Genomic DNA, 25,000 nt, shown 5'->3' on the forward strand with positions numbered 1-25,000 from the left:
AGAGAGGGTGCGGTAAACTAAGCTAAGTAAATTACCAACCATTTACCTTGAGAATAGCAGCTGGTAATCCTGTGTCGTCCTCCTCGACGACTGAAACAGTTAGGTCACTCTCGAGAAACTGAGGGGGATTGTCATTGACGTCAGCCACCGTCACCTGAACGATGGTATGCACGATCTTGCCACCTGCTTCAGCAGCGACCACCAGCTCATGCTGCGGAGGAAGAGCACGATCGTTAGAGTTGAAGGAAACGAGAGTTTGAGCTAGCGATACGTCAGTTAAGAATGAGATGTGAATAGAGGAAAATTCATTCCAGCTACCCCTAATTGTTACATAATGCAAGAAAAATGACACATCTTCACTCTCGATGGTCAGATTTCTAATATTCTCATTTCAGTCTCTTAAAATCACGAAAAAAAGAGAGCATATAAATCTCCTGACCCGGAAAAACGTTTCGGTCATTGGTGTCTTCGCATACGATGTTTATGTGCCCCAGTCATTTACGTCTTGTTAGATGCAAGAATTACTGCTATCAAATCCCGTGTTATATATGCTAAGACTAACATCTAATGATAGTAATAACTGTTGGCAAATGTCAGGTGTCTTCTTTAGGACCGAGCCACTTATAAACCAACAACACGTGTTCGAAATGACTGCAAAACACAAAGGATTCACTGGAGTAGGTACAATGAATATGCTTTAGTATACTGCTGAAATATGCAGTCGAGTTTTATTCCGTACATATAAACATAAAACTGCCAGAAAATATAGGTATGTAAATTAAAGAACTGGCGAAATACTGAGCTACTTATAAACAACAAGAAACTTCCCCCATCCCCCGCCTCGCTCTTAAGATAGCTTTGACCACAAAGAAAAATATTAACTACAAAAGACGTATTATTGTCCAACCTTGATATAATTATATCAATTAGCGCCTCTATCATTAATTGCATGTTACAGTCGAGGAAAAATTGTTTCTTACGAGAGGTGCACACAATATGCATATATTTCAAGTTCGGACTTATAAAACAAATTTTATTTTTTCAATAAAAAACATGCTTCAACCCCAATTTTAATTACGGTAATAAATTTATTTATAGAAACATTATGAATAACACATACGTCATACTGGTATAGAAATGTACAGGGCACAAAGACATACAAAAAAAGACAAATAATACGAAATATTCTTAAACTTGGACCAAATTGACCGGGGCTTATTCGACCTGTGCACAGTTGACCACAACACAATTAACAGGTCACCAATTATCGGAGTTTGGCAGTGCTACTGGCAATAAACGCGAATAATAAAAATATAGGTATATATAATGTAGACTGAATGAAGCAATAAATTCTTGTTTCCTTCAGTCCCAGGCAAAAACTGCTGAACACAAGGAAATTGGCACGTGGCCTTCGTTTGACCCAACTTAGGTAGCAGGGTAGGTTTCAAGCCCGTGGAACGTTCCCCTTCCCTCTTACCTTTGTAACTGATGAGCTAACCTCTTGACTTATCGAGAGAAAATTTGGACACAACTTAGGATAACTGAATAAGTTTCAAATCCATACTTCCTTCCCCTCCCCTTTGTAACTTATGTGGTAAATAACTAGTCGTGAATTATACCTCATTTTATGTACTTGATACTGTAGGAATATATAATTGAAAATTATCTTCTTTCCTGTGATTTATAATTTTGTATCAATATTTCTGTTTAGGTTTAGCTGGGGTGTGTTTAGGTTTTTTGGGATGTTTTTAGGTTTAGAGCAGATGTGTTTCGGTTTAGAGCAGATGTGTTTAGATTTAGAAGGGTATGTGTTTAGTTTTAGCAGGTGGTGTGTTTAGGTTAGTTGGGGGTGTGCTTAGGTCTAGTGGGGGTGATTTAGTTAGGTAGAGGGTGTATTTATGTTTCAGTGGGGGCTAACTGGCACAGACCACAGTAATATCTGGATAAAGTGGACAGTCACCACAGTAATACCTGGATAAAAGGGGCAGTCAGAACAGTAATACCTGGAAAAAAAGGGGCAGTCAGAGCAGTAATGTGTCTGGGTAAAATAGACAGTCACCACAGTTGTATCTAAATAAAAGGGCCACTCAGCACAGTATTATCTTTTTAAAAGGGACTGACAGTACAGTGATACCTGGATAAAGGGAACAGTTACAACAGTACTACAACCTGGATAAAGGGGGCAGTCGTAACAGTAATAGAATGTTAAATGGGACAGCCACCTAAGCAATATTTCGATAAAGGGGACAGTCACCACAGTAATGTTTCAATAAAATGGAATGTACCTGGATAAAATAAGACAGTCAGTGCAGTAATACTACTGGATAACATAGGCAGTCAGCATGGGTAAATGGGACAGTCACCACAATAATATGTGGGTAAAGGGGACAGTCACCACAGTATTACCACTTGGATAAAAGAGGTAGTCAGAACAGTAATATTTTGATAATATGGACAATCACCATAGTAATACATGGATAAAAGGGATAGTCATCACATAATGTATGTATAAAGGGGACAGTCACCACAGAAATACATAGTAAAATGGATGGTTGCCACAGTAATACCTGGATAAATTGGACAGTCAGCAAAGTAATATTTGGATAAGAGGGACAATCAGTACAGTAGTTTCTGGATAAAAGGGACAGTCATCACAGTAATACCTAGATAAATGGGACAGCCAGTATAGTAATGTTCGTGTTTGAATAAAAGGGACAGTCAGTACAAGGAGGTGCAGGAAAATTTTTCTGAGGGTAGGTCTAAGCCCTTATACCGCGGTGAACTAGACTGTGGCAGTTAACGTTTTTCTATAGAATTTCACCTCCTGAACAATAATTTAAAGTAATATTTTTTTGGCCAGCTGTAATTAACCTGTAATTTACATTTGAACTCTATCCAATGGTAAGGGGGACGGATGGGAATGTGGGGTTTGAGGTGGGTTAAAACACTTGGGAGAATTATGCTTTAAACTCTATCCTCAGTAAGGGGGGCCGATGGGAAACAGGGTTATGAGTGGGGTAGAAGACTTTGGGGAAGGTTTTGCGGTGTTATTGTGTTATTTCCTCTTATTTATGACATCTGGGTAGATCTAGTGTACCTATCAGCGGCGGCCCAGAGTATGGCAGTTGCGGTTTTTCTATGCAGTTTAGCCTCCTGAACGTCCGAATAAATAATTTGAAATAATATTTATTCGGACGACACTAATTTACCTTTGAACTCTATCCTACGGTAAAGGGGACCCCCATTGGGAACCGGGGTTTTGGGTGTGGACAAAAGCCCCAACTCTATCGGTCAGGCAACATCCCTACTAGGTTAGGTTAGGTTGGTTAGGTTACATTCCTTACTAGGTTAGGTTAGGCCTTTAAGGGGGGGTATCCCCCCCCCACCCCCCCCCCCCCCACAGTCCAGGCAAAATTCCCTACTAGGTTAAGTTCCCTACTAGGTTAGGTTAGGTTAGGTTAGGTTACATTCCTTACTAGGTTAGGTTAAGTCTTCAAGGGGTGGGGGGGGGGGGGGGGGGTATCGGTCAGTCAACATCCCTACTAGGTTAGATTAGGTTAGGTTTGTTGGGTTACATTCCTTACTAGGTTGGGTTAGGTTATTTAAGGGGGGATACGGGGGGCTAGACCTTTAGGGGGGATACGGGGGGCTTTTGCCCCCCCGGTCAGGCAATATTCCCTACTAGGTTAAGTTCCATACTAGGTTAGGTTAGGTTGGTTAGGTTACATTCCTTACTAGGTTAGGTTAGACCTTTAAGAGGGGTATGGGGGAGCCAAGCTCCCCCCAGTTAGGCAACAACCCTTCTGGGTTAAGTTCCCTACTAGGTTAGGTTACATTCCTTACTAGGTTAGGTTAGGCCTTTAACCCTTAAACGCCAAATGGACGTATTAAACGTCGAGTCAAAATGTCTCCCACCTATGCCGAATGGACGTACCATACGTCGACTCAAAAAAAAATTTTTTTTTAATTCGCGGAAAAATACTTACGCAGGCGCACAAGCGCGAATTTCTTTCTTGCCGCACTAAAAAGTATCTGTGACACATCTCGGAAATTATTTCGTCACTTTGATATAATTTTTGTACCATTTTAAATTATCCGTTACATGGAGTATTATATATGAAAATGTGCGCATTTTTATGTAAAATACAACAAAAAATACTCATAATTGTAGCTTTTATCAGTTTTGAGATATTTTTATATAAATAACGATAAGTGCCAAAATTTCAACCTTCGGTCAACTTTGACTCTACCGAAATGGTCAAAAAACGCAATTGTAAGCTAAAACTCTTATATATTAGTAATATTCAATCATTTACCTTAATTTTGCAACTAATTGAAAGTCCCTAGCACAATATTTCGATTTATGGTGAATTTATGAAAAAACTTTTTCCTTACGTCCGTGCGGTAACTCTTCCGAAAAAAATCATACATGCGATTGTGGTAATGTTTGCACCATTTTAAAATTAGCCGTTACATAAAGTTTTATATATGGAAATGTGCGCAATTTATGCATAATACAACTAATAACAACCCATGGTTGTAGCTTTTATCAATTTTAAATATTTTTATATAAAAAATGATAAGTGACAAATTTTCAACCTTTGGTCAACTTTGACTCTACCGAAATGGTCGAAAAACGCAATTGTAAGCTAAAACGCTTATATTCTAGTAATATTCAATCATTTACCTTCATTTTGCAACAAATTGGAAGTCTCTAGCACAATATTTCAATTTATGGTGAATTTATGAAAAAAATAACATTTTCTTTATGCCCGGTCAACTTTAACTCGTCAGATATGGTCGAAAACTGCATTTGTAAGCTAATACTCTTACAGTATAGTAATATTCAATCATTTGTCTTCATTTTGAAAGAAATTGGAAGTCTCTAGGACAATATTTAGATTTATGGTGAATTTTTGAAAAAAATATTTGTTTACGTCCGTGTGTTACGATTCATGCATTATTTTGTGATAATATTTTTCTCTGTGTTTGCTTTTATCGTTTTACAATGTGTTATATACCAAATGATCGCAATTTAAGTGTACATTACAACGAAAAAAAGTAACTTGTTACCTTTAACCGTTTTGCGTACAGCGCGATTTGAATGCAATTATATATGAAATTTCGTTTTTGCGCTATCATATATCGCATTATTTATATATGATAATGATAATTTTTTTCATTTTTAATGGTTGCATACTAAACTTCAGCCAATGACAAAAAAAAAGGAGCCAAAAATGAACTCTTAATCTTGAAAACTAAGCGCGCTGTGATTTTTTGAAAAAAAAAAAAACTTTTCTGCTTCCGCGCTCACTCTGAAACACTTCCGGCACACGGGAGACATTTTTTTTTTTACCGCTTCGGCGTTTAAAAAAAGGGTTAAGGGGGATTACGAGGGGGCTTCGGCCCCCCGGTCAGGCAACATTCCCTACTAGGTTAAGTTCCCTCCTAGGTTAGGTTAGGTTACATTCCTTACTAGGTTAGGCTAGGTCTTCAAGGGGGGCTACGGGGGGGGGGGGGGGGGGGGGGGGGGGGGGGGGGGGGGGGGGGGGGGGGGAAGCACCCCCGGTCAGGCAACAACCCCTCTAGGTTAAGTTCCCTACTAGGTTAGGTTAGGTTAGGTTACATTCCCTATTATATTAGGTTAGGCCTTTAGGGGGGGGGGTACAGGGGGGCGATGCCCCCTCCGGTCAGGCAACATTTCCTACTAGGTTAGGTTACATCACCTGCTAGGTTAGGTTATGTTAGGTTGGTTTGGTTCTTTAGGGGGGGGGGGGGTACAGCATGTCCAACAACCCCCCCTGGTCAGGCAACATCCCCTACAAGTTAAATTAGTTTTGTTATATGTTAACTTTTATTAAAACAACTTTAGGCCCAATTACACATTTACCACCCAGGACTTAAATCCCACCCCCTCCTGGGCCTGTTATATATGTATTTGTATTAATTCATATTTTCAACCCATCCCACAAATATTTACATTTAGTTCCTTAACTACCCATTTACTTTTATTACCCTTAACATTGCCAACTTATTTTGTTAAGTGCTTGTTCATTTACCTCAGCCCCACCCTGCCTCAACCAATAGCATCAAAGCATTTTTACTACTCCACCCCACCTCCCCTACCCTGTTTTGTACGGTCTGGCCTCCTACCACCTCCTAACCATAGAACTCCAACACAGTTGAATCTGCCGCCATGACTTCGACTGGTGCATCAACTTCACGCTCGCCCCAACCCCTCACCAGGAACTCTTTGCCAACTTCATGTAACAATTGTTACACGAGTTACAAAGATTTCTCTGCCTATTACTCAGGTAATTATGAACAACTAATCGGTTTTTGCCAGGACCACGGCCTCCTGAGAAAGCAGGTCTTTTGCCCCCATTCAGTTACAAAGATTTCTCTGCCTATTACTCAGGTAATTATGAACGGCTGATCTGTTTATGCCAGGACCACGGCCTCCTGAGGAAGCAGGTCTTTTGCCCCCATTGTGGGAATGAGTGCCGCCTAGATTTACAAAAGTGCTTCAGGTAAATACCTTACGAGTAGTTTGTTGGTTTCTACATGTAACTGTGATAAGACCCGGCCCTAGATTAATGGCAATATTATATTACACCTATACCAATTATGACCTACCCCATATTTTCATGTTTTGAGGTTTATAATTGGTATTTTTCCCTCCACGTTTACCTCTAGGTGTGACCGGTCTTATCGACCGCATAGTAAGAAAGTGAAGAAACACTGTTCTTACTACTTTTCCTTGTTTAAGGTCACTTGGTTCTCTGGGTCCCACCTTGATGTTGAGACAGTTCTGTTCTCCGCATACCTGTGTGTGAGTGATTTTTTTTTTTTTTTTTTTTTTCTTACAAGGTTGCGAGATCAGAACTTGGACTGTTGGACTCAACAATTAATGATTGGGCCAGCTTCTCTTGGGAAGTAAGTATTTTGCTTATCCCCTCCCTCTTTTCCATTCCTACCCCCTCCTTCTCCCTCACTCTCCCCCCACCCCTCCCTCTCATACCCAACCTGGCTTGTATTATTATGAAATTTACCCTACTTAATTACCTCCCCTAACACTGACTTTTATTTCAGGTCATAGTTAATTGGTGCTTCCAACAGAAGCAAATTGGTGGGCCCGGCACAATTGTTGAAATCGATGAGGCGAAGATTGGGAGAAGAAAATACAACGTAGGTCGCCTCATCGAAGGGCAGTGGGTGTTCGGTGGTATCTGCAGGCAGACCCGGGAGTTTTTCGTTGTTCCCATACCCGACAGGACGAGTGGGACTCTGCTTGCAGTTATCAAAGAATACATTGTGCCGGGTACCACTATTATTTCTGACTGTTGGAGGGCTTATGACTGCCTGGGAGATGAAGGTTATGTCCACTTGACAGTCAACCACTCGATGAACTTTGTGGACCCAGAAACCGGTGCCCATACTAGTACTATCGAGAGGAGGTGGAGGGAACTCCGGCAGTCGACTCCAAGATACGGGAGGAGAATGTACAACTTCGTCGGGTACTTGGCTGTTGCTTATTTCAAGCTGCATTTTGAAGAACCCAAGACCCGCCTCCATGCATTCTTAAAGGCAGCTGCTACTTTGTACCCTCCACCCCTTTAAGGTAAGGTCCAAACATTATTCTTAATTATTATTTTTTATTAAAGTGAGTGTTAGGCTTTTGCCGTAAGTTGCTGTTAAAGTATCTTACTATTCAGTGGGGTGCTGCTAAGACAACTCGTACCTTCCACCTAACCCTGCCCACACCCTGTGCGTACCCCCCCCCCCCCCCCCCTAGTAAACATATGGCTCTGTGGTGGTTGGGAATTCAAACATTGGCGGCTGTGTTTACATTTCCCTCACCGTAACGAATACTTGGTATCGTCCTATAGGACCATTCTTCAGTGACTTAGACTATGGCAATTGACATCTTCTATGTTATATTTGTTGCTTTACAAGGGTTGTAAGGAATATTTTTTTCGTTTGGTTGGAACTAAACTTTAATTTACCTTTGAGTTTGGTACGGCTATTATGTAACTTTCAAAGGTCAATTACTGCTTAGTTACAGCCGGCCGAACGGATATTACTTTTAAATCTTGTACAGCAACTAAAATAACATAGGAAACAGTCAATTTCTATAGTCTAAGCCACCACGGATTGCTTCTGTAGAAATACAGACATCTGGACCATGAAATACAAACTGAAATAAAACTATAAGTAAATCGATAATGGAGCCATTACATAGCCAAAATCCACCTATTACTACTGCTATTACGACGCCAAATCCTACTGCGCATGCGCCATGTTATAGAAGACTAACGAGAGCTTTTGTTTCCGTCACTGACTCCTTACCTATGTTACACTTCCAAGCTTGCCTTCCTTTAAGGGGGGTACGGGATCAGGTAACACTTTCTTCTAGGTTAGGTTAGTATCACAACCTATATGTTAAGGTGCGTCGACACGGTCGAACAATGTCCGACGGTCAAACAGTGTTACCATATCATAGGCGAAGCAGGATGACGCCATAACCGTTGAAACGATGGATGTAGATCTGGCAACAAACAGTGGTATCAGATGAAGTTGTATACCAATGTTTTTACTCTTCTCACAAAGCAAAGGCCGGCAGACAATTGTTAACCGTTAACAATTTTTGTCCGTCGGACATTGTTCGACCATGTGGACGCACCTTTACACTCCCTGCTGGTTACGTATTCAACGCCACCTACCAGAATTCAAATATGGCGGTTTGTTTACGTTTATTGGCCCCAATCAAAACTTCGAAGATTGTTCTGTCAATGTAGACTGTGGCAGTTGACGTTTTCCTGTTATTTTACTTACTTTACAAGAGTTTAAGGTAATATTTTGCCTGCCGCCTATAACTAATCTGTTATCTACCTTTGAACTCTGTACGTTGGTACATCACATCCCTTGTACCGTCATGTAGTCTTCAAAGGTAAATTACGGTTTAATTACAGTCGGCCGAATAAATATTACTTTAAATTCTCGTTCAGTAAGTAAAATAGCAGAGGAAAACGTTAACTCCCATAGTCTACTTTGCCGCGGAATGAAGGCTTAGAATTACCAAAATCTGAAGTTTTGTATTTGCTCAACCTCAAATTGGTAATGGTTGACCAAATTCACAAGGCTACACTTTCTTTTCCTACTTAAATTTGCACACTATCTTACCCATTTATTGTCTTTTGATCACTTAAAAACCCAAATTCTGCTACTGAAAAATAAAATTCGTCATATCAGACTTACCTTTGTTGCCCTCCAGTCAATTCTAATCACCTACGTAGGTATCTTTGATTCTAAGGTTTTAAATTGAATGTCCCTCCAGTTCACGGTGCATTAGGTATACTATTTCTAGCATATTTCACTTCGCCAGGCACTTGGCATCGAAATATGTATGAACAAGAGAACTCAAGTCTCGAGTAGGTCGGTGTAACTTTTCCACTGCAGGGGCATTCCTGTAACGGCTCAAAATTTAATATGTTGAACCTTGGACCTCACACCATTCATCCACCATTTCCTTCATCATACTTCGGCGTAGCAGCACTGTATACTTTGGAGTTGTATTCACTTTACCGCTGAGAAAAACAACCGCTTCAACAGTTTCACATTGCTCGATCTAGCATTCTGGAAGGGCACTAACTCATTTGTCTCTAAATTTTCCGTACTTCGATTGACTAAGCTCTCAGTTTCTCGAAATACCTGTAGGTCCTGCCTACTAGAGGTAATATGGAACTACACATCACGAAACATTACAATAATCTGCTAGAACTTTGCTACCGTCTCAGGGAACTTGGCGCCCCTCCGGCCCTACCCCTGTTCCAGTCACGCCGCAAAACAGTGATTGAATGAAAATGTCGTACGTAGCAGAAGAAAATGGAAAAATTTAGCAAATAATTGTGTAAATTGTAATAGTCATAAGTCGATATGTGAAATATCCTTCAAAAAGTGGAATGACTGGGATTGAGCCGTCCATTCAAACCGATTTAAAAGTTAAAGAATTTGCGTAATATAAAAGCGAAACGTAACACGTCTGGCAATGCTGATATGATTAACTCCTGGAAACTGACAAAAGAAGTTCTGACAACTACATTACAAATTCGATTTTTTTACTGATAATATAACCTCTATGAAAAGGCCCTGCATCATCACAACACATATAATTAGCCCTTCGGCCTAAATGAGAGTTAGAATGTTAATTTCTTATTATTGTTTTTACTGCTTACAATTTATTCATTGTCAATTTTAACTTATGTGACTGGTTGTTTTATAGCTCTGTGGCATTTTAATATTAAATATCACTACCGCCAATACCATTTGGTAAAAAATATACATATAAAATGTTGCAGCTATAACAGAAAAAACATTAAAACAACAGAAGACGTTGCATATTATTTGAATACCAGCCTCTGATATAAATCTAAAAATTCATCCTAAGAACCCTGGCAAGAAGTATTACTGGCCATCCCCACTACGAGCCTCTGAGATATGTATAGATAACTACGTATCCCCCAACTAACAAGTATTCTAGCGTTCACCGAGTATACCATTCAGCCTGTATGATATAGTGTGATGCTGTACCCTGTTTTCTTGGAATCACTAAATATACAAGGAGATAATACACCTATCATTTCCATCTTGTATTTGGGATCATTGGGTCTCGAATTTCAAATAAAACGGTAAAATCATTCCATAGGCGAGGATAATTCCTTCAGTGATTCAGGTGATGTTTGCTTGACTAATTCTCTACATCTCCATTTCCAGACACAGCCACGTGTGCTGGATCCTTCAAAAATCATTTTCATTCCTCTAAATTTTATAAAAGACAAGAAATCTAAAGTTTTCAGAAGCAATGGATTACTCAACTTGAAACCCCAATTGCCTATATAATACTTTTCAATCACAAAAGTGCCAAGTAAATTTGAAATATTTATGTCCCTCCTCAATTGCTGTTGCTCCAAGTCACACTGGGGTTTAGGTCATTTCTGGGAAGTTCTATTTAGAATTTTTTTTGCACTAATCAGTAAGTCAATATATATCTAAAACATCTGGTTATATTAGTAAAATACTCCATTTGTTTCTTTATAAAAAAAAATTACATTTATAATTAAGCTGGCCTTCATTGTTGTTGTGTGACTGATGGATATCAAAGTATCGTTATAGCATTCTTATAGGTTCATTATTTTCTTCATCATATTACATGATTAAAAAACACACGACAGTCAATAATTCTATTTTTCGTCTGGAAATCGATAATTTAAGATATTTTCAATGTATTAATATTTTCATGATTCACTTCATTATATACATGGCTCAAGTTTAATTAATTTTAGTTTACTATTTTATTTTACCAAATTATCTGGTAGAGTTGGTTTTTATTTCGCTGTTGTATCCATAGCCATACCAGAACTGAGGTTGTTCTGGAGTTCAGTGATATATTTGTCATCACTGGCACTCATGAGGAAAACAACATAAAAAACATAACTGGCTGAAAATCATAGGAATATAATACTAGTCTTTTATGGAGCTCATTCCCCTCTCCAGTATCACCGGTAAGGACTGACTGCTTATTGTCCATTTCCTGCTCCCCCCCCCCTCCCACCAGTGCTTCATGCTCCAATGAAACACCGAATTAAGGCTGTAGGATCAGCGGGTAATCAAGAAGCATCCTCTCGACCACAGTCTTATACGTCACCAACATCACCCAAACCAAACAGACTGTGAAACCGCATCTGCTCACTGCCTAAAAAAAAGTTCAAACATTTACAATAGGTCAGTGTACTTTACATTGGTGACCCCATGGAGTGAACTAGTAGATAAAATGGTTCCTAGCAATAGCCTATATGATAACAACCTGCTACTAGCAGAATAATTAAGGAACTTTGTTTTAATTTACTTTTTCTGAAAGTTCTTGGTAATCCTCGAGACTGGTAAGAGCATGGTACTTGCCCTAAACCCCTGACAACTAATGTGCTTAATAGCGCCATGTCTATCAAAACATAGACCCTAATGATTTAAATATGGTGCTCAAATCTTGACTAGTTCTCTCTCAAGAGCTTTAAAAGATTGCCTCTATAGCATGATAGAAATAAAACTTGGTTATCATAAAAGACTATAGTAAATATTGGACTGAAAATGGCTGAAATTATCCCACTGAGACAATCTTTTAAAGGACAAATCACACATGAAATGTGGTCAAACAAAAACTATGAATGTGACAAATTCCTCCGTCCCCTTTTCCTTGATGACCGAGTCATCTGCCTGTTTCCGGAGAGCAGATGCAGTTATGCCTCCAAAATGTTTGAAATTCGACAAATAAGGCACCTGTGATTACAGAAGGCAAAATGATAATCTGTGTAGAACTCATCCAGTTCCTCATCTGTTCATCTTGCTACCCTTCACCTGTGCCAGATAGGCCTCAATCTCCATAGCACTTCACTAGAAGATACATCAGTGAGGGTATCCCAAGACGAGCTCAAGTTCCTCTTCACACCAAAAAAATTACTCACCACTAAAAGTGCCAACGTCACCTAAACCATGTGGTCTGAGACACCACATGTCTGTCCACACACTGTAATAAATGTGGATCAAACCTCGAAAACAAATTTTATCCTTGCAGCCCCACCATCTCCTTTTGAAAAGTTTAGAGAGTGTCTCCCTCTTAAGCTGCTATCGCTTCAACTTTATCGTCCAAATGAAGGAAGACAAACAACGAAATCATAATTAAACAATGACATTCTACAGTTCTCCTTAGAGGGGCAAAAGGCCTAGATCCATTAGATATATTGGCGGCACACATTCTCCTCGAGAGTGCCTTTTCTTGGTTTTCTTACTTCGGGTCATATATCCAGCTTCCTCTCCTTGAAAGACAACTGCTGAAAGACAAGTACTATGCATTTCTTCAAATATGCACATATGTACCATAATCAAGCTCATTCAAAACCTCAAGGAGTTCCAAAGGGCGATGATCCATCTCCTAACCATTATTTATTTTGCAATTTTAAGACCGCACATAGTGCCCTGAATCCCATTATTTCCCATCAATCTACAATAGTGAGCATGTTCCTATTCCCATCATCATGTGAAGAATCTCCTCTGCCTTTTAAAGCACTTTTCCTGCCCAAGGGGTAATTTTTGATGGCACCCTAAACCACTGTCTCTAACTAGAACAATCAGTTTGTACCTCTTCGAACCAGTGATGGTAGTAGCCTGCCAAAAGGAGAGTAATCTGGCAATTGTGGTAGCTGTTGGTCCTAGGAAAAAAGTTCGCTCACCATTAAGGGATAGTTCATCCTCAATTAGACTAACACACACTTAGATACACACATATAATCCTTCACTTACTCTACCCCTTTCTCCTTCCCTCACTACTTCTCCATTCTTTCTTTAACAAATCCTTTACCTAGGTCATAAATTATACTCAGGTCATAATATGTACTGAGGTGATAGGAATCCTAGAAGGAATCGGAGATTTCCCCGATCAATATAAGAGAAGTTGATTCAAATAAAATTGAGAAAGAATAAGAAAAATGAAGTCATAACAAGTTCTATGCAGCTAAACTGCAATTACCTGCATAACACCAGTACAGAGAGAGGGTTTCTTACCAAAGTATTTTTCTCATCATCATTCACTCTAAGCAGGAAATCTCCCCTTCAGGAATTAGAAGAGTAAACATGTGATTTCCCAAGCAATCTTTATATCCTCTAAAACAGAATAGAAGAGTAAAAAATAAATATAATAGAGGTTTCTTGCAAACTGAAATTTCTTGTGAAATGGGAAAATTTAATATTTTCAAGAGTTTCGTGCAAGCTTGCTTTTATTAGATAGGGCATAGTTAACAGAGGTAAAGTTTAATAAGTTTTCACAAACTTTTCCTCACCCAACAAATCCTTTTAGCGACCCTAATTTATTCGGGAATCTTGGAATATAATTTTAGTTCAGACTCGACTGAAACATAGGCTTCTGGTAATTTGGAAATTATGAGGCAATGACATACCAGTAAATGCGGAACGAGAGCCCTCTCTCACTTTATTACATTCAAGATGTACTTTTTATGCTTGTTTAGGTTGTTTTTACCTACGGAATTCCTACTGCACTTTGTAATGAACTTGCTGTTGCTTTCCTTGACGTAAGTATGGTAAAAAATTGAGGACTTTGATAGACACAATGGAAAGAAGAGGAGGAAAGGAGAAAATAATGACGGTAATAAAAGAAAAAACTTTGTTCATAACGGTATGAACGGCATTAAGAGCAGAGATTTTAATAAGGAGAAAAGGAATAAAAAATGGGATAGGAGTTAAAGGAAAACCAATAAGTGTTGATCTTGATAATTCGACCAAAGGTCCCGAGAATGCCTGTCATTGCCTCGAGGTAAAATTGCATATAAAGCGACTAAAAGAGGTAAATGATTGACGGATTGTATATGGGGTAGAAAAACAAATGGTTTTAAATTCACTTGCATGATTAATGATCTGGGAAGCTAAAGATAAGAGAGGACCTTGACAGGATATAAAACTATTTGGGGATAATGTAATCATATGTTATAGTTACTTAAGGGTATTCTTTTGGAAGATGGATGTGTGGTCACAGAACGTTAATGAAGAAATGTTGCTTGACGTGAATACGCATTTGAGTTAATGAAGTAAGTGTTCTGCGAGGCTATTGCCTGTAAAAGATATCGGAGATGAATTATATGAAGCATGAGCAAGTAACTTATGAAGATATAAGGAAAGACACAAAACCTTAGATGTTGGATTCACTAGTCAACTGTACTGTCTCAGTTTTTGTAGCTAAAATGAGGTTCATGTATGTGTGAAATAGGTTGTGAAATGGGAATTTTCATAAACTTCTCGTCTTTGTATGAGAGAAAAACATTCCTGGATGAGTGATTAACACTGATAGAAATACAAATCTTGGATGTCGGCATAAAAGTTTTAGTATAAAACCGAACCATTTTACCAATGTTTTGTTACTGTGAGAACAGTTTAGGTTAAGGGAAAGTCACTGTTTGTATCAAAATTGTTCATTGAATATTCATTTGTGTTAGCGGTTAGAGAATAAACGGCAAAGCTGCTGGTAATAAACATGAACCTTGAATTTAGATGTTTCATCTTTAAAAGGGCTCCAGCCTGTTGAGTGTTGGATTTAGTAGAAGTTTTATAACTAGGAAGATTTTTGTGTAATATCTGGCTTAGTACTCAATATTTACTGGAATGGATTAATGAGAAAACTATCATGATAAAAAGTGATGTTTGTCTACGTTCTCGTGGGAAAAGCCTACATTCAGATTATCTTTCTTGAAGAGAAGCCGTGTAAGGTAGAGATAGAATTTGGTGCATTTTGATGGCGAGAGCTGAAAGTAAATGGTAGCAACATTTGAATTTACAATAGGATTGAAAATTTGGAGGGTGGAGTGATAAACGGTAGCACTTGGTTTTTTGATTCAGCTATTAAATGCTGTGGATAATAATCTTTACTGAAGCGCAGTGGGATGGAGAATATTTAACATAGAAAAATTATGCAATGTAACCACCTAAGGTTGTCTGTATAGATAGACAGATAGATTGATAGATAGATAAATACAAATTATTCAAGTAGTTACAATGTACTGTTAATTCTTATATAAGATACACGGCACCAAAAATAGATTTCTCCAAATAAAGTGAGGTGACGAAAGGCTATGAACACAATGAAGCAGTGTAGGTAACCGTTCGTTGATGCTGTGACAGCAGCAGCAAATCGACCAGAAGTACACAAAGTTTGATAGGATAATTGAGCTTGCGAACCACCTTTGGATGACAGTTTCTCAGCTGTCATCCCAAATTATCGTATTCAATCATTGAGGTACTATTTCATAAGACTAGGACAAAAACACCATCGAAAGATTTGTATGGAACGATAACAAATTGATGAAATCATGGTCTATTAGGCCTTCATTCATAAACTTACAAAACGTCAAACACCGTGCTAATATAATTATTTTCAGAAACTTCGCGGTTCCCTCTATAATAGATTACATATAAATCAATATACAACAGTTTCATACCCATAAAATCAATTGTGTTAGAAGTATCCAAAGGATGGCCTGCCCTGTACAGTTAAGTCTAAAGAAGGTTTGCATCTCCATAGTTAGGGGTGACAGTATGATGGAAACATTTAGTTAAGTGCTGAAATGCTTTACATATCAGAAATACTGAAAAAGAGGTGTTATGGTATGCACGAGAGCCAAATGTAGAAGACAGAGCATACGCTGCTTGTAACATCAAATTTAGACCTCTGATAGGTATTATTTCCATGAAAATGAAATTGTGAACTTTGTTTCTTCTTTTGGATAATTGCAGTGAATCTTTCTAGCTCTTAATATTTACATAAGATGCATGAGAGAGAGAGAGAGAGAGAGAGAGAGAGAGAGAGAGAGAGAGAGAGAGAGAGAGAAGAAAAGAGGATATTACGAGTTTATTTTTCATATTCTTAATACACAACAAATAATGTGTGCTATGATGATTTTTTGTACACTCGTAATGTTCTCTGTGGAGTTCGTACATTCAGAGCATGGAGACTTCTTAATGAACCAGGCCCAGGTTTTGAATAAATAATCCCTTTCCTCTTACAATGAGATGAGCAAACAAAGTTCCCTCCCAAGCTAGAGGAAGACGCCAAGGCTTAGCAGAGACAGAAGTTGGTTGTATTTACAAGGGTCTTGTTGCAGATAGTTACGTGTTATATAGAGTGAAAAGACTAAACGCACTCTCAAGACAAAATGGGGAATTGAAATTTCCCTCGCTTAAGATAGTTTTAGGTCAAACTAAATCTCTTTGCTAACAAAAAATGGTAAATGTTTACCAAGCCTAAGGAAAAAAAGTGAGATGCATCACACGGGTACTGAGTCAAACAGGAGTCGGTTGACTTAAATCATCCGTTTCTAGTCATTTTGAATAAATTCTATAAATTGATAAAATCTCTGTTTTTTTTTCTAAGTTATATTTAGTGAAAATTGCTGTACTTTATTCCCAAGTATGCGAGAGTTCTGATTATCTCAAATTTCGATATTTCAGCATGATGCTAGATTCACAAAAAATGTATCATTAACTGCTAATATTCATTACTTGAATCCACACACACTTCCTGAAATCCCATTATTAAAATGCAGTTTACTTCTAAGTTGCCTGGATGTATGAAATTCCAGTACTTTTAGCCTTTAGAAACAATAATTGTTTAGAGTCTGATGGTTCTCGTTTTACCAGTAATAGTAGTTATTTTTAAAGGCTTTACTTCAAAAGTGATGATCATTTATCACTTTCAGTACCAGGGCCAACAAAATAGGGCAATGGTTTAACATCGTAAATAGCCCTTGGGGGGGTAATCCGTATTCATAAATATGTCCATGGAGGGGATGACATCACCCTTTAGCCAGACATCACTAAGCTTGCCGTTAGATCCCTACTGGAATTATGCACAAGATAGGCTTATTTCATCGCCCCCCGATTATTAGATTATATATATATATTATATATATATATATGATATATATTATATATATATGGTAATGTATAATATTCTCTATATGTATATATATATATATATACATATCTGTGGAATATATATATTATAGGTTATTTATTATAATATATATTACATAATATGTTATCTAGTATTTATAATATATATTAATAGATAATATAGTATTATATATATATATATATAATTAATCTATATTTACACCATATATATATTGTTAATAGACATATTTATATCTATATAGATATATATATATATATATATAATATACTATATAATTATATATATATAATCTATATATATATAAATCCCTATATATATATATATAGATATATATAGATATATATATATATATATATATAGACAATTATTTACATATATATATTATATATATATATTATATATTATAATATATATCATATATATATATATATATATATTATATATAATAATATATATTATCTATAATATATATATATATATCTATATCTATATATATATCTATATATATATATATTCTATATATCTAGATAGATAGTAATATATATATATATATATCGTATCTATTATCTATATAGTATATATATATATATAATTATTTATAATATATAATATCTATTATCCTTATAATCTAATATATATCTATATATATATATTATATATCTATATATAGATAATATATATATATAATATATATATATATATGAATAATAATATATTATATATTTTTATATATATATATATATTTTGTGTTTGCGTGTGTGTGTGTGTGTGTGTGTGCGTGCGTGTGTGTGTGCGTGTGTGTGTGCAGTTTGTATTTGCATTGTGTGTACATCTGTATTCTGAAGGATCAATATTTGTTACCATTTGTACTGTAAGTGCTCTGAACCATACACTTTTAACTAGATTCAGTGGCTATGGAACAGTGTGAACTACAGATTGCGATCACAAATGCACCAATAACTATATAATTATATTATATTCAGTATGAAGGGAGAACACTTGCTTGTAAAATACATCGATTATTTTTCATTTGGTGACTAAGGTTAGGAATAGGGCAACCAGTCTTATTCAGTCCTCATCTTGTCAATCATTTTATGGGTATTGTATCAAGATTCACTCTCATTACATAGGTACCAATGACACTAGTGCTTTTATATATATACATACATATATGTATATATATGTATGTATATATATGTATATATATGGATATATATATATATAGTATATATATGTATATATATATATATATATACCATATATATGCTATATATATATATATATATATATATATATAATATGTATATATATATAATATATACACATATATATGTATTATATACATATATATATATATATAGATATATATATATATATATATATATCTCTATATATATATAGATATATATATATATATATATATATATATATATATAGATAGATAGATAGATATATATATATATATATCTATCTATCTATATATATATATATATATATTATATAGATATATATATATATATATATAATATATTTATATATATATAGATATATATATATATATATATATACTATATATATATATATATATATATATTGTGTGTGTGCGCGTGTGTGTGTGTGTGTGCGAGTTTGTATTTGTATTGTGTGTACATCTGTATTCTGAAGGATCAATTTTTGTTACCATTTGTACTGTAAGTGCTCTGAACCATACACTTTTAACTAGATTCAGTGGCTATGGTACAGTGTGAACTACAGATTGCGATCACAAATGCACCAATAACTATATAATTATATTATATTCAGTATGAAGGGAGAACACTTGCTTGTAAAATACATCGATTATTTTTCATTTGGCGACTAAGGTTAGGAATGGGGCAACCAGTCTTATTCAGTCCTTATACTTGTCAATCATTTTATGGGTATTGTATCAAGATTCACTCTCATTACATAGGTACCAATGACACTAGTGCTTTTATCTCACATTCCATACGTTCTGCCCATTAAGACATAGATCCTTGTCTACCCGAGATATGAGGACAAAAATAAGACGAAGTTTTCCCTCTCCACTCTTCTCACAAGTATAGAGGAGATGCAGCATTCCTCAGACTTTCTGTGAAGATGGATGATCTCCTCCTGGTTATTTTCTATATACGTAGGTATATTTTGCCCCCCACCGCCTCCCCCCCGAAAAAAAGCGCCCTATAGCCGTCCATAATGGAAGCAGTTGCTAAGCTATCAGCGGGTGATGAAGAAGCCTATTTTGTGCATAATTCCAGTAGGGATCTGACGGCGAGCTTAATGATGTCTAGCTAAGGGGTGATGTCCATCTCCTCCATGGACATGTTTATGAACACACACACACACACACACACACACACACACACATATATATTATATATATGTATATATATATAATTATATATATATATATATATAATATATATATATATATATGTGTGTGTGTGTGTGTGTGTGTGTGTGTGTGTGTGTGTGAGTGTGTGTGTGTGTGTATGGTGAAGAAATAATTTTTGTGTCCATTTTGTCAGTAAAGACAAAAGCTAATCATACAATGAGTTTCGGAAGGATATGTCGATATAGAATATAAAGTATGCCATCTTCCGACTCCCAAGAGAAGATGAAATATGTTCATCTTTAAAATAGGATCCAAAAATGTATATTCGATCATGTCTTGGTTCCAGGATTCCTGAGACACGTTCGTGTTGTCTGAATGCTTAATTAACACAACTTCGTACTTGTCACTTTTCAGACGGTGCGTCCTTCCTAAATCATTTGCGCATTGACTCAGTCAACTGGTTGGTGTTACCTTCATAAATATAATCGTCTGTATTACATCTCATCATATATTAGTCTCTACATATCAATAAGGCTTTTTTTTCATAAACGCTGTAGACTAAATGTCTCATCGTGATAGCTAAATGTAAGGGGACTGTTTCTTGCACGAGATCCAATAATCTTTGTAATGACATCCAAGTATAAGATTTTGATCTTTTTGCGACATATATTCCTTAGCCTCTTTCTGGGGTACGAGGAAATTCTGATATGATGTATGACCTATCTTTTCAATGACGCATCCGGGTTATTTCCAAGAAGGCAATTATACTTACGGATAACATTTTGGGGAGCAGATCCTCAGGACGCTTAGAAATAGGTTGCTTGTTAGTCAGGCTTTGGCTGGAATATCATGCTAACGAAAGAAGTTGGGGCAATAAACCGAACAAGATGGTTTAAAAAAAAAACTGGCAAATTCGCAGTTTATATGTATACACACACACACACACACACACACACACACACACACACACACACACACACACACATATATATATATATATATATTATATATATATATATATATATTTTATATATATATATGTAAGGCCTAGGGATTTTGATTAATAATATATTGTTCGTGCGTTCTCTGTGACCTATGGAATGTGGAGAACGTGCAGGAGTGACGACCTGAGAGTAGGCTGATCAATGAGTTTCTAGGGGTGGCGTGAGATAAAAATGCTTAGTTCGTCGAGTCAATGCACAACAGTTTATGAACTCTTCTCAAAGTGCCTTTGTGAAACTAGATGCAGCTAGAACCGCGAGGCGCTAGCGAACTGTGTGTTCGTATGTGCGTGTGCGCCTCTTCTATTCATAATGTATCACTAGCCAAGTCTATGGGAAGACTTGCACAGAGATTCGTGGGGGAAGGCAAAGCCACGATGGCAGATGCCAAAGTGTTTTTATTTATCAGTGAGTGATATTCCGGTTGGGAATGGGTAAGTGTTACCATTACTTTAGCCAAAGGGATGGCTTGTTTTGATATCTTGTAAGATGTTCCATTTTATTAACTTTGTCTTTGAACTTGTGTGTGTACTTACCGGGATGTGTTCTGTATCTTTGAAAACAGACGGATCTGGATTTCAGGGGGATAAAGAGTTCCCGGAGGGGTGTGACTTTTGGGTGACTTGACAATGTACTGTTTTTGAGTTAGTCTGTAAGACTGGATTACTTGGTTAATTGATATATTTATTCTTGTTAATAAACGTTAGTGTTATGACGCAACTCTCTCATTTTCATTACCTGTTAGAATGGAGAGAAAGAGGTGGATGGAGAGAGAGAGAGAGAGAGAGAGAGGGTGATTCCTTGGAGAGAGAGAGAGAGAGAGAGAGAGAGAGAGAGAGAGAGAGAGAGATAGGTTGTGTGTGTAATGGAGTAATGGGGTCTGCCTTCCGTTTCGTGTCCACGCTTACCTTATGAATACTGGGGGTTCTTCCCCCATGTTATAGTGGTGGCAGACGGGTAAGAGGGGATATAAAAGTTTTCTTGCTTTTCTATGCCTAGGAACGCCAATGTAGAGATGGGTGGCCAGTTAGAAAATAAAAGGGGTAGAGAAAATATCCGTCCGTGGGATGGGGGGATGAGGAAAGAATTTCTATTAGGGTCATCAAATTTGCCCGTACCGAGATTCTTCAGGGCGGGAGTCGTGAGACAAGCAACTCAGTCTAGTTCATGAGTGACGGTTGTTAGGGGTCATCTCGCCGATCGCGTTTGTATTGTGCCGACGAGATTTACGTATTCTACGAGAATTCCGAGTTCTTTTTGTTCCCATTATGGAGTGGTGAGTATTAAAAAACTATTGTTTATCAAAAGGGAGAGGGTTTTTGTTTAAATATTTCAGGGAAATGGGATTGGTTCAAGAGGTCAACAATTTTTCTTGTCTTTGCCCATGGTGACGTGTTTTCTTTACTTGCACGTGTTTATAATAGACGTATGTATTCGTCTTTGTTTAAAACATAAGAGTGTATTAAGATGTATTTATGCATGTGAACTGTGCTTGGATAATCATATCTGGCTTAGAGACACAGAGCGGCCACAATTTTACGGGCTCAGCACATTTCTGCAGAGAGGCGCCTTGCATTGCGAGGGTATATTGGCATCCCTCGGGGGGATAGTTGCATGGGTACCACTGGCCTCCCTCGAGAGATAGTGCAGGGATGGGCACTAGTGTATACCTTGGGAAGGGGTCCTCAGACACTGTTCAAGGGGTAGATGGGGATACTACTGGTATGCCTCGGGCTGTTCTGCCGCTTGACTGAGGGGTTGTTCTCAGGGGGGGAGAAATTTTTTTTTCTCAGTGTGGGTGAACTCCCCCTTTTCCTTTTTTTTTTTTTTTCTTTGTGTTGGGGATGGGTCTGGCCTTGACATTGGATGCTAAGATATCAGCTGATTGATTAGTTGATGAAGTGAAATGCCCGTAGAGTCTTTTTTTTAGAAAAGAGATTTTTTTTTTCTCTCTTTTGGACGAAGAGAAAAGGAAATAAAGAGAGATTTTTCTTTTCCGAAAATGAGGGGAAAAAGTAGTTAACATGCACGAGATGTGTTATATGTTTCTTTGTGCCTTGAAAGACACAAATATAAGGGGGATACACAGATTATTTTTTTTATTGTGTTGGAGAAATTACTTTGAAATGCCGATGATTGGTGTTGTATCTGTGTTGTGTGGCAATGGTGTTATGTCATGGTGTTGCATGCTGGAGAAATCGTATGTCATAGGATTCAGCAATACTGTGTATGCTATTTTGAATTTCACCCTTACTTGAGATCTTTGCAAGAGAATTGTTGCTATGAAGAGTTATTATTATTGTTATTATTAATAATTATTATACTTGAGATGTGTCACGGGAGGTTTGCTTAGTATAATTATCATTACAACGGGAGAATTGTTTTAGCGAGTTTTGAGATATTTCATGGGAGATAGTTGATAATTATTACAGATAATTATTCAAGGAGAAATTATTACAATGAAGTAATGGGAGAAAGTCTTGTGTTTAATTATTGCTTGAGTTTTTGTAACTTTGGAGAATATTTTCAGTGATTCACGGGGATGAGTTTTGCTGAATCTTGATGAATCTGACTGAATCTTGGTGAATTGTGTTGAAACTTGCTGAACTTTTGCTGAACTTTTGCTGAATTTTTGGAGAATGGATAAGCATTAACATTGGTGATATTTTTTGTGCTGATACTGATGATTTTGAGGATAGCAATTTTTTTTGGTGATTTTGTGATAATGATATTTCTGATACTGATTTTTTTTTTTTTTTTTTTTTTTTTTATACTAATACGTGGGTGCCGTAATGCTGTCAAGGGAGGTGAGATCTTTTTTGAATTTTGGGAGGAACTAACAACACATTATTTTAGTTTTTTTTTCTTTTTTTTATGAGTTCAGCAGATAATTGCTTGACATCTAGTGAGTTACGGGAGATAGTTAACAGTGCCGTTGATTTTTTCTTTTACTCCTTTTTTGGAAATTAGCCATCGCTGACACAAGTTTTTTTTTACCAAGGGTGAATTTGAGTTTATTTTTTCTCTCCAGTTGGTGTGAATATTTTTTTAATGTCTCAGTTCATGACTTAGAGTCATTGTTCGGGAACGTGTTCGTGTTTTAGCTATTTGATGCTATAGAGAAATATATGGGAGAATTTTTTGCACGTTTTGAATGCATACGTAATGGCACTACATTTTTTCTCTGGATATTTGTGTTCCAGAAATTGTGAGTTTTCTTGCACAATACCTTGGTTGTATTTGTGACAACTTTGTGAGAGATAGGAAACTTGGTTAAGTTTTCTAGTGGCTTATGTCGTAGTGCACATGGAGAAGTCTTGGCTAAGACACTGTGAATTTGGAGTTCTGTTACAATGACTTGTGGCACATTAGTGATTTTTTCTAGAATTTTCTAGACAGTTTTATATGCCGAGTTTTTGCCCTTTTTTTTAGCAGTTATGCTAAATGGAGAGAGTTTTTATAGTTTTTTACTATAACATTGAGTTATTCTCTGGAGAATTGGAGTTATATTTGAGATATAATATATGGGAGATATATTTTTTTGGCCATTTTTGATATTTGCCAATGTGATATGAGCTATGTTTAGTTCAATTATTTTGCAGCCATCTTTGTTGCAAATGGAGACACATATTTGGAGATTATGGGGCAATATTTGTGAGTGTGTGAGTTAGTTGCCTTGAGTGCACATTTTTTGGAGATATATTTTTTGGAGCCTTGTTTTGTTCCACATGGAGTTATTGGGGAAATAGAGGTAAATATTTTGTATTTGCCAAAATAGAGGTGATTATTCTCTATTCCTGGAGTGGTGTCTTTTTTTACTGACATGTGGCTATTAGAGAAATAAGAGAATAATATAATGGGGTTGGTTATTAACCAAATGGAGGAAATATTTTTATAACCGGAGTGGTGTTATTATTAATATGGTGTCTCATAATGGAGTTGGAATTAATCTTGGGCGGGTGACCCTTTTTTTTGTGGTTATGGGAGTTTTTTTCGAGTCAAGAGGAGATTTCTGAGGTTCTCTTTTTTGATTTCGTGTCTATTTAGAGGCGAATGGCATTACTGCATTACGAGTCCTATGGAGATGTGTGTGCATTTTTTATGTTCACAAGTGTG

The 25,000-nt window shown here is 36.8% G+C and overlaps 1 protein-coding gene across 1 annotated transcript in view; it reads right to left on the reverse strand.

Annotated features, from left to right (window-relative positions):
• The window catches only part of LOC135218523 (putative neural-cadherin 2), a 643,835-nt gene that overhangs the window by 161,533 nt on the left and 457,302 nt on the right, over nt 1-25,000 (reverse strand). The window contains 1 exon segment of the mRNA XM_064254888.1: nt 47-211. Within this exon segment, the coding sequence (XP_064110958.1) occupies nt 47-211 (165 nt within the window).

The sequence above is a fragment of the Macrobrachium nipponense genome, chromosome 9 (genome assembly GCF_015104395.2).
Source record: "Macrobrachium nipponense isolate FS-2020 chromosome 9, ASM1510439v2, whole genome shotgun sequence".
Taxonomy (NCBI): Eukaryota; Metazoa; Arthropoda; class Malacostraca; order Decapoda; family Palaemonidae; genus Macrobrachium; species Macrobrachium nipponense.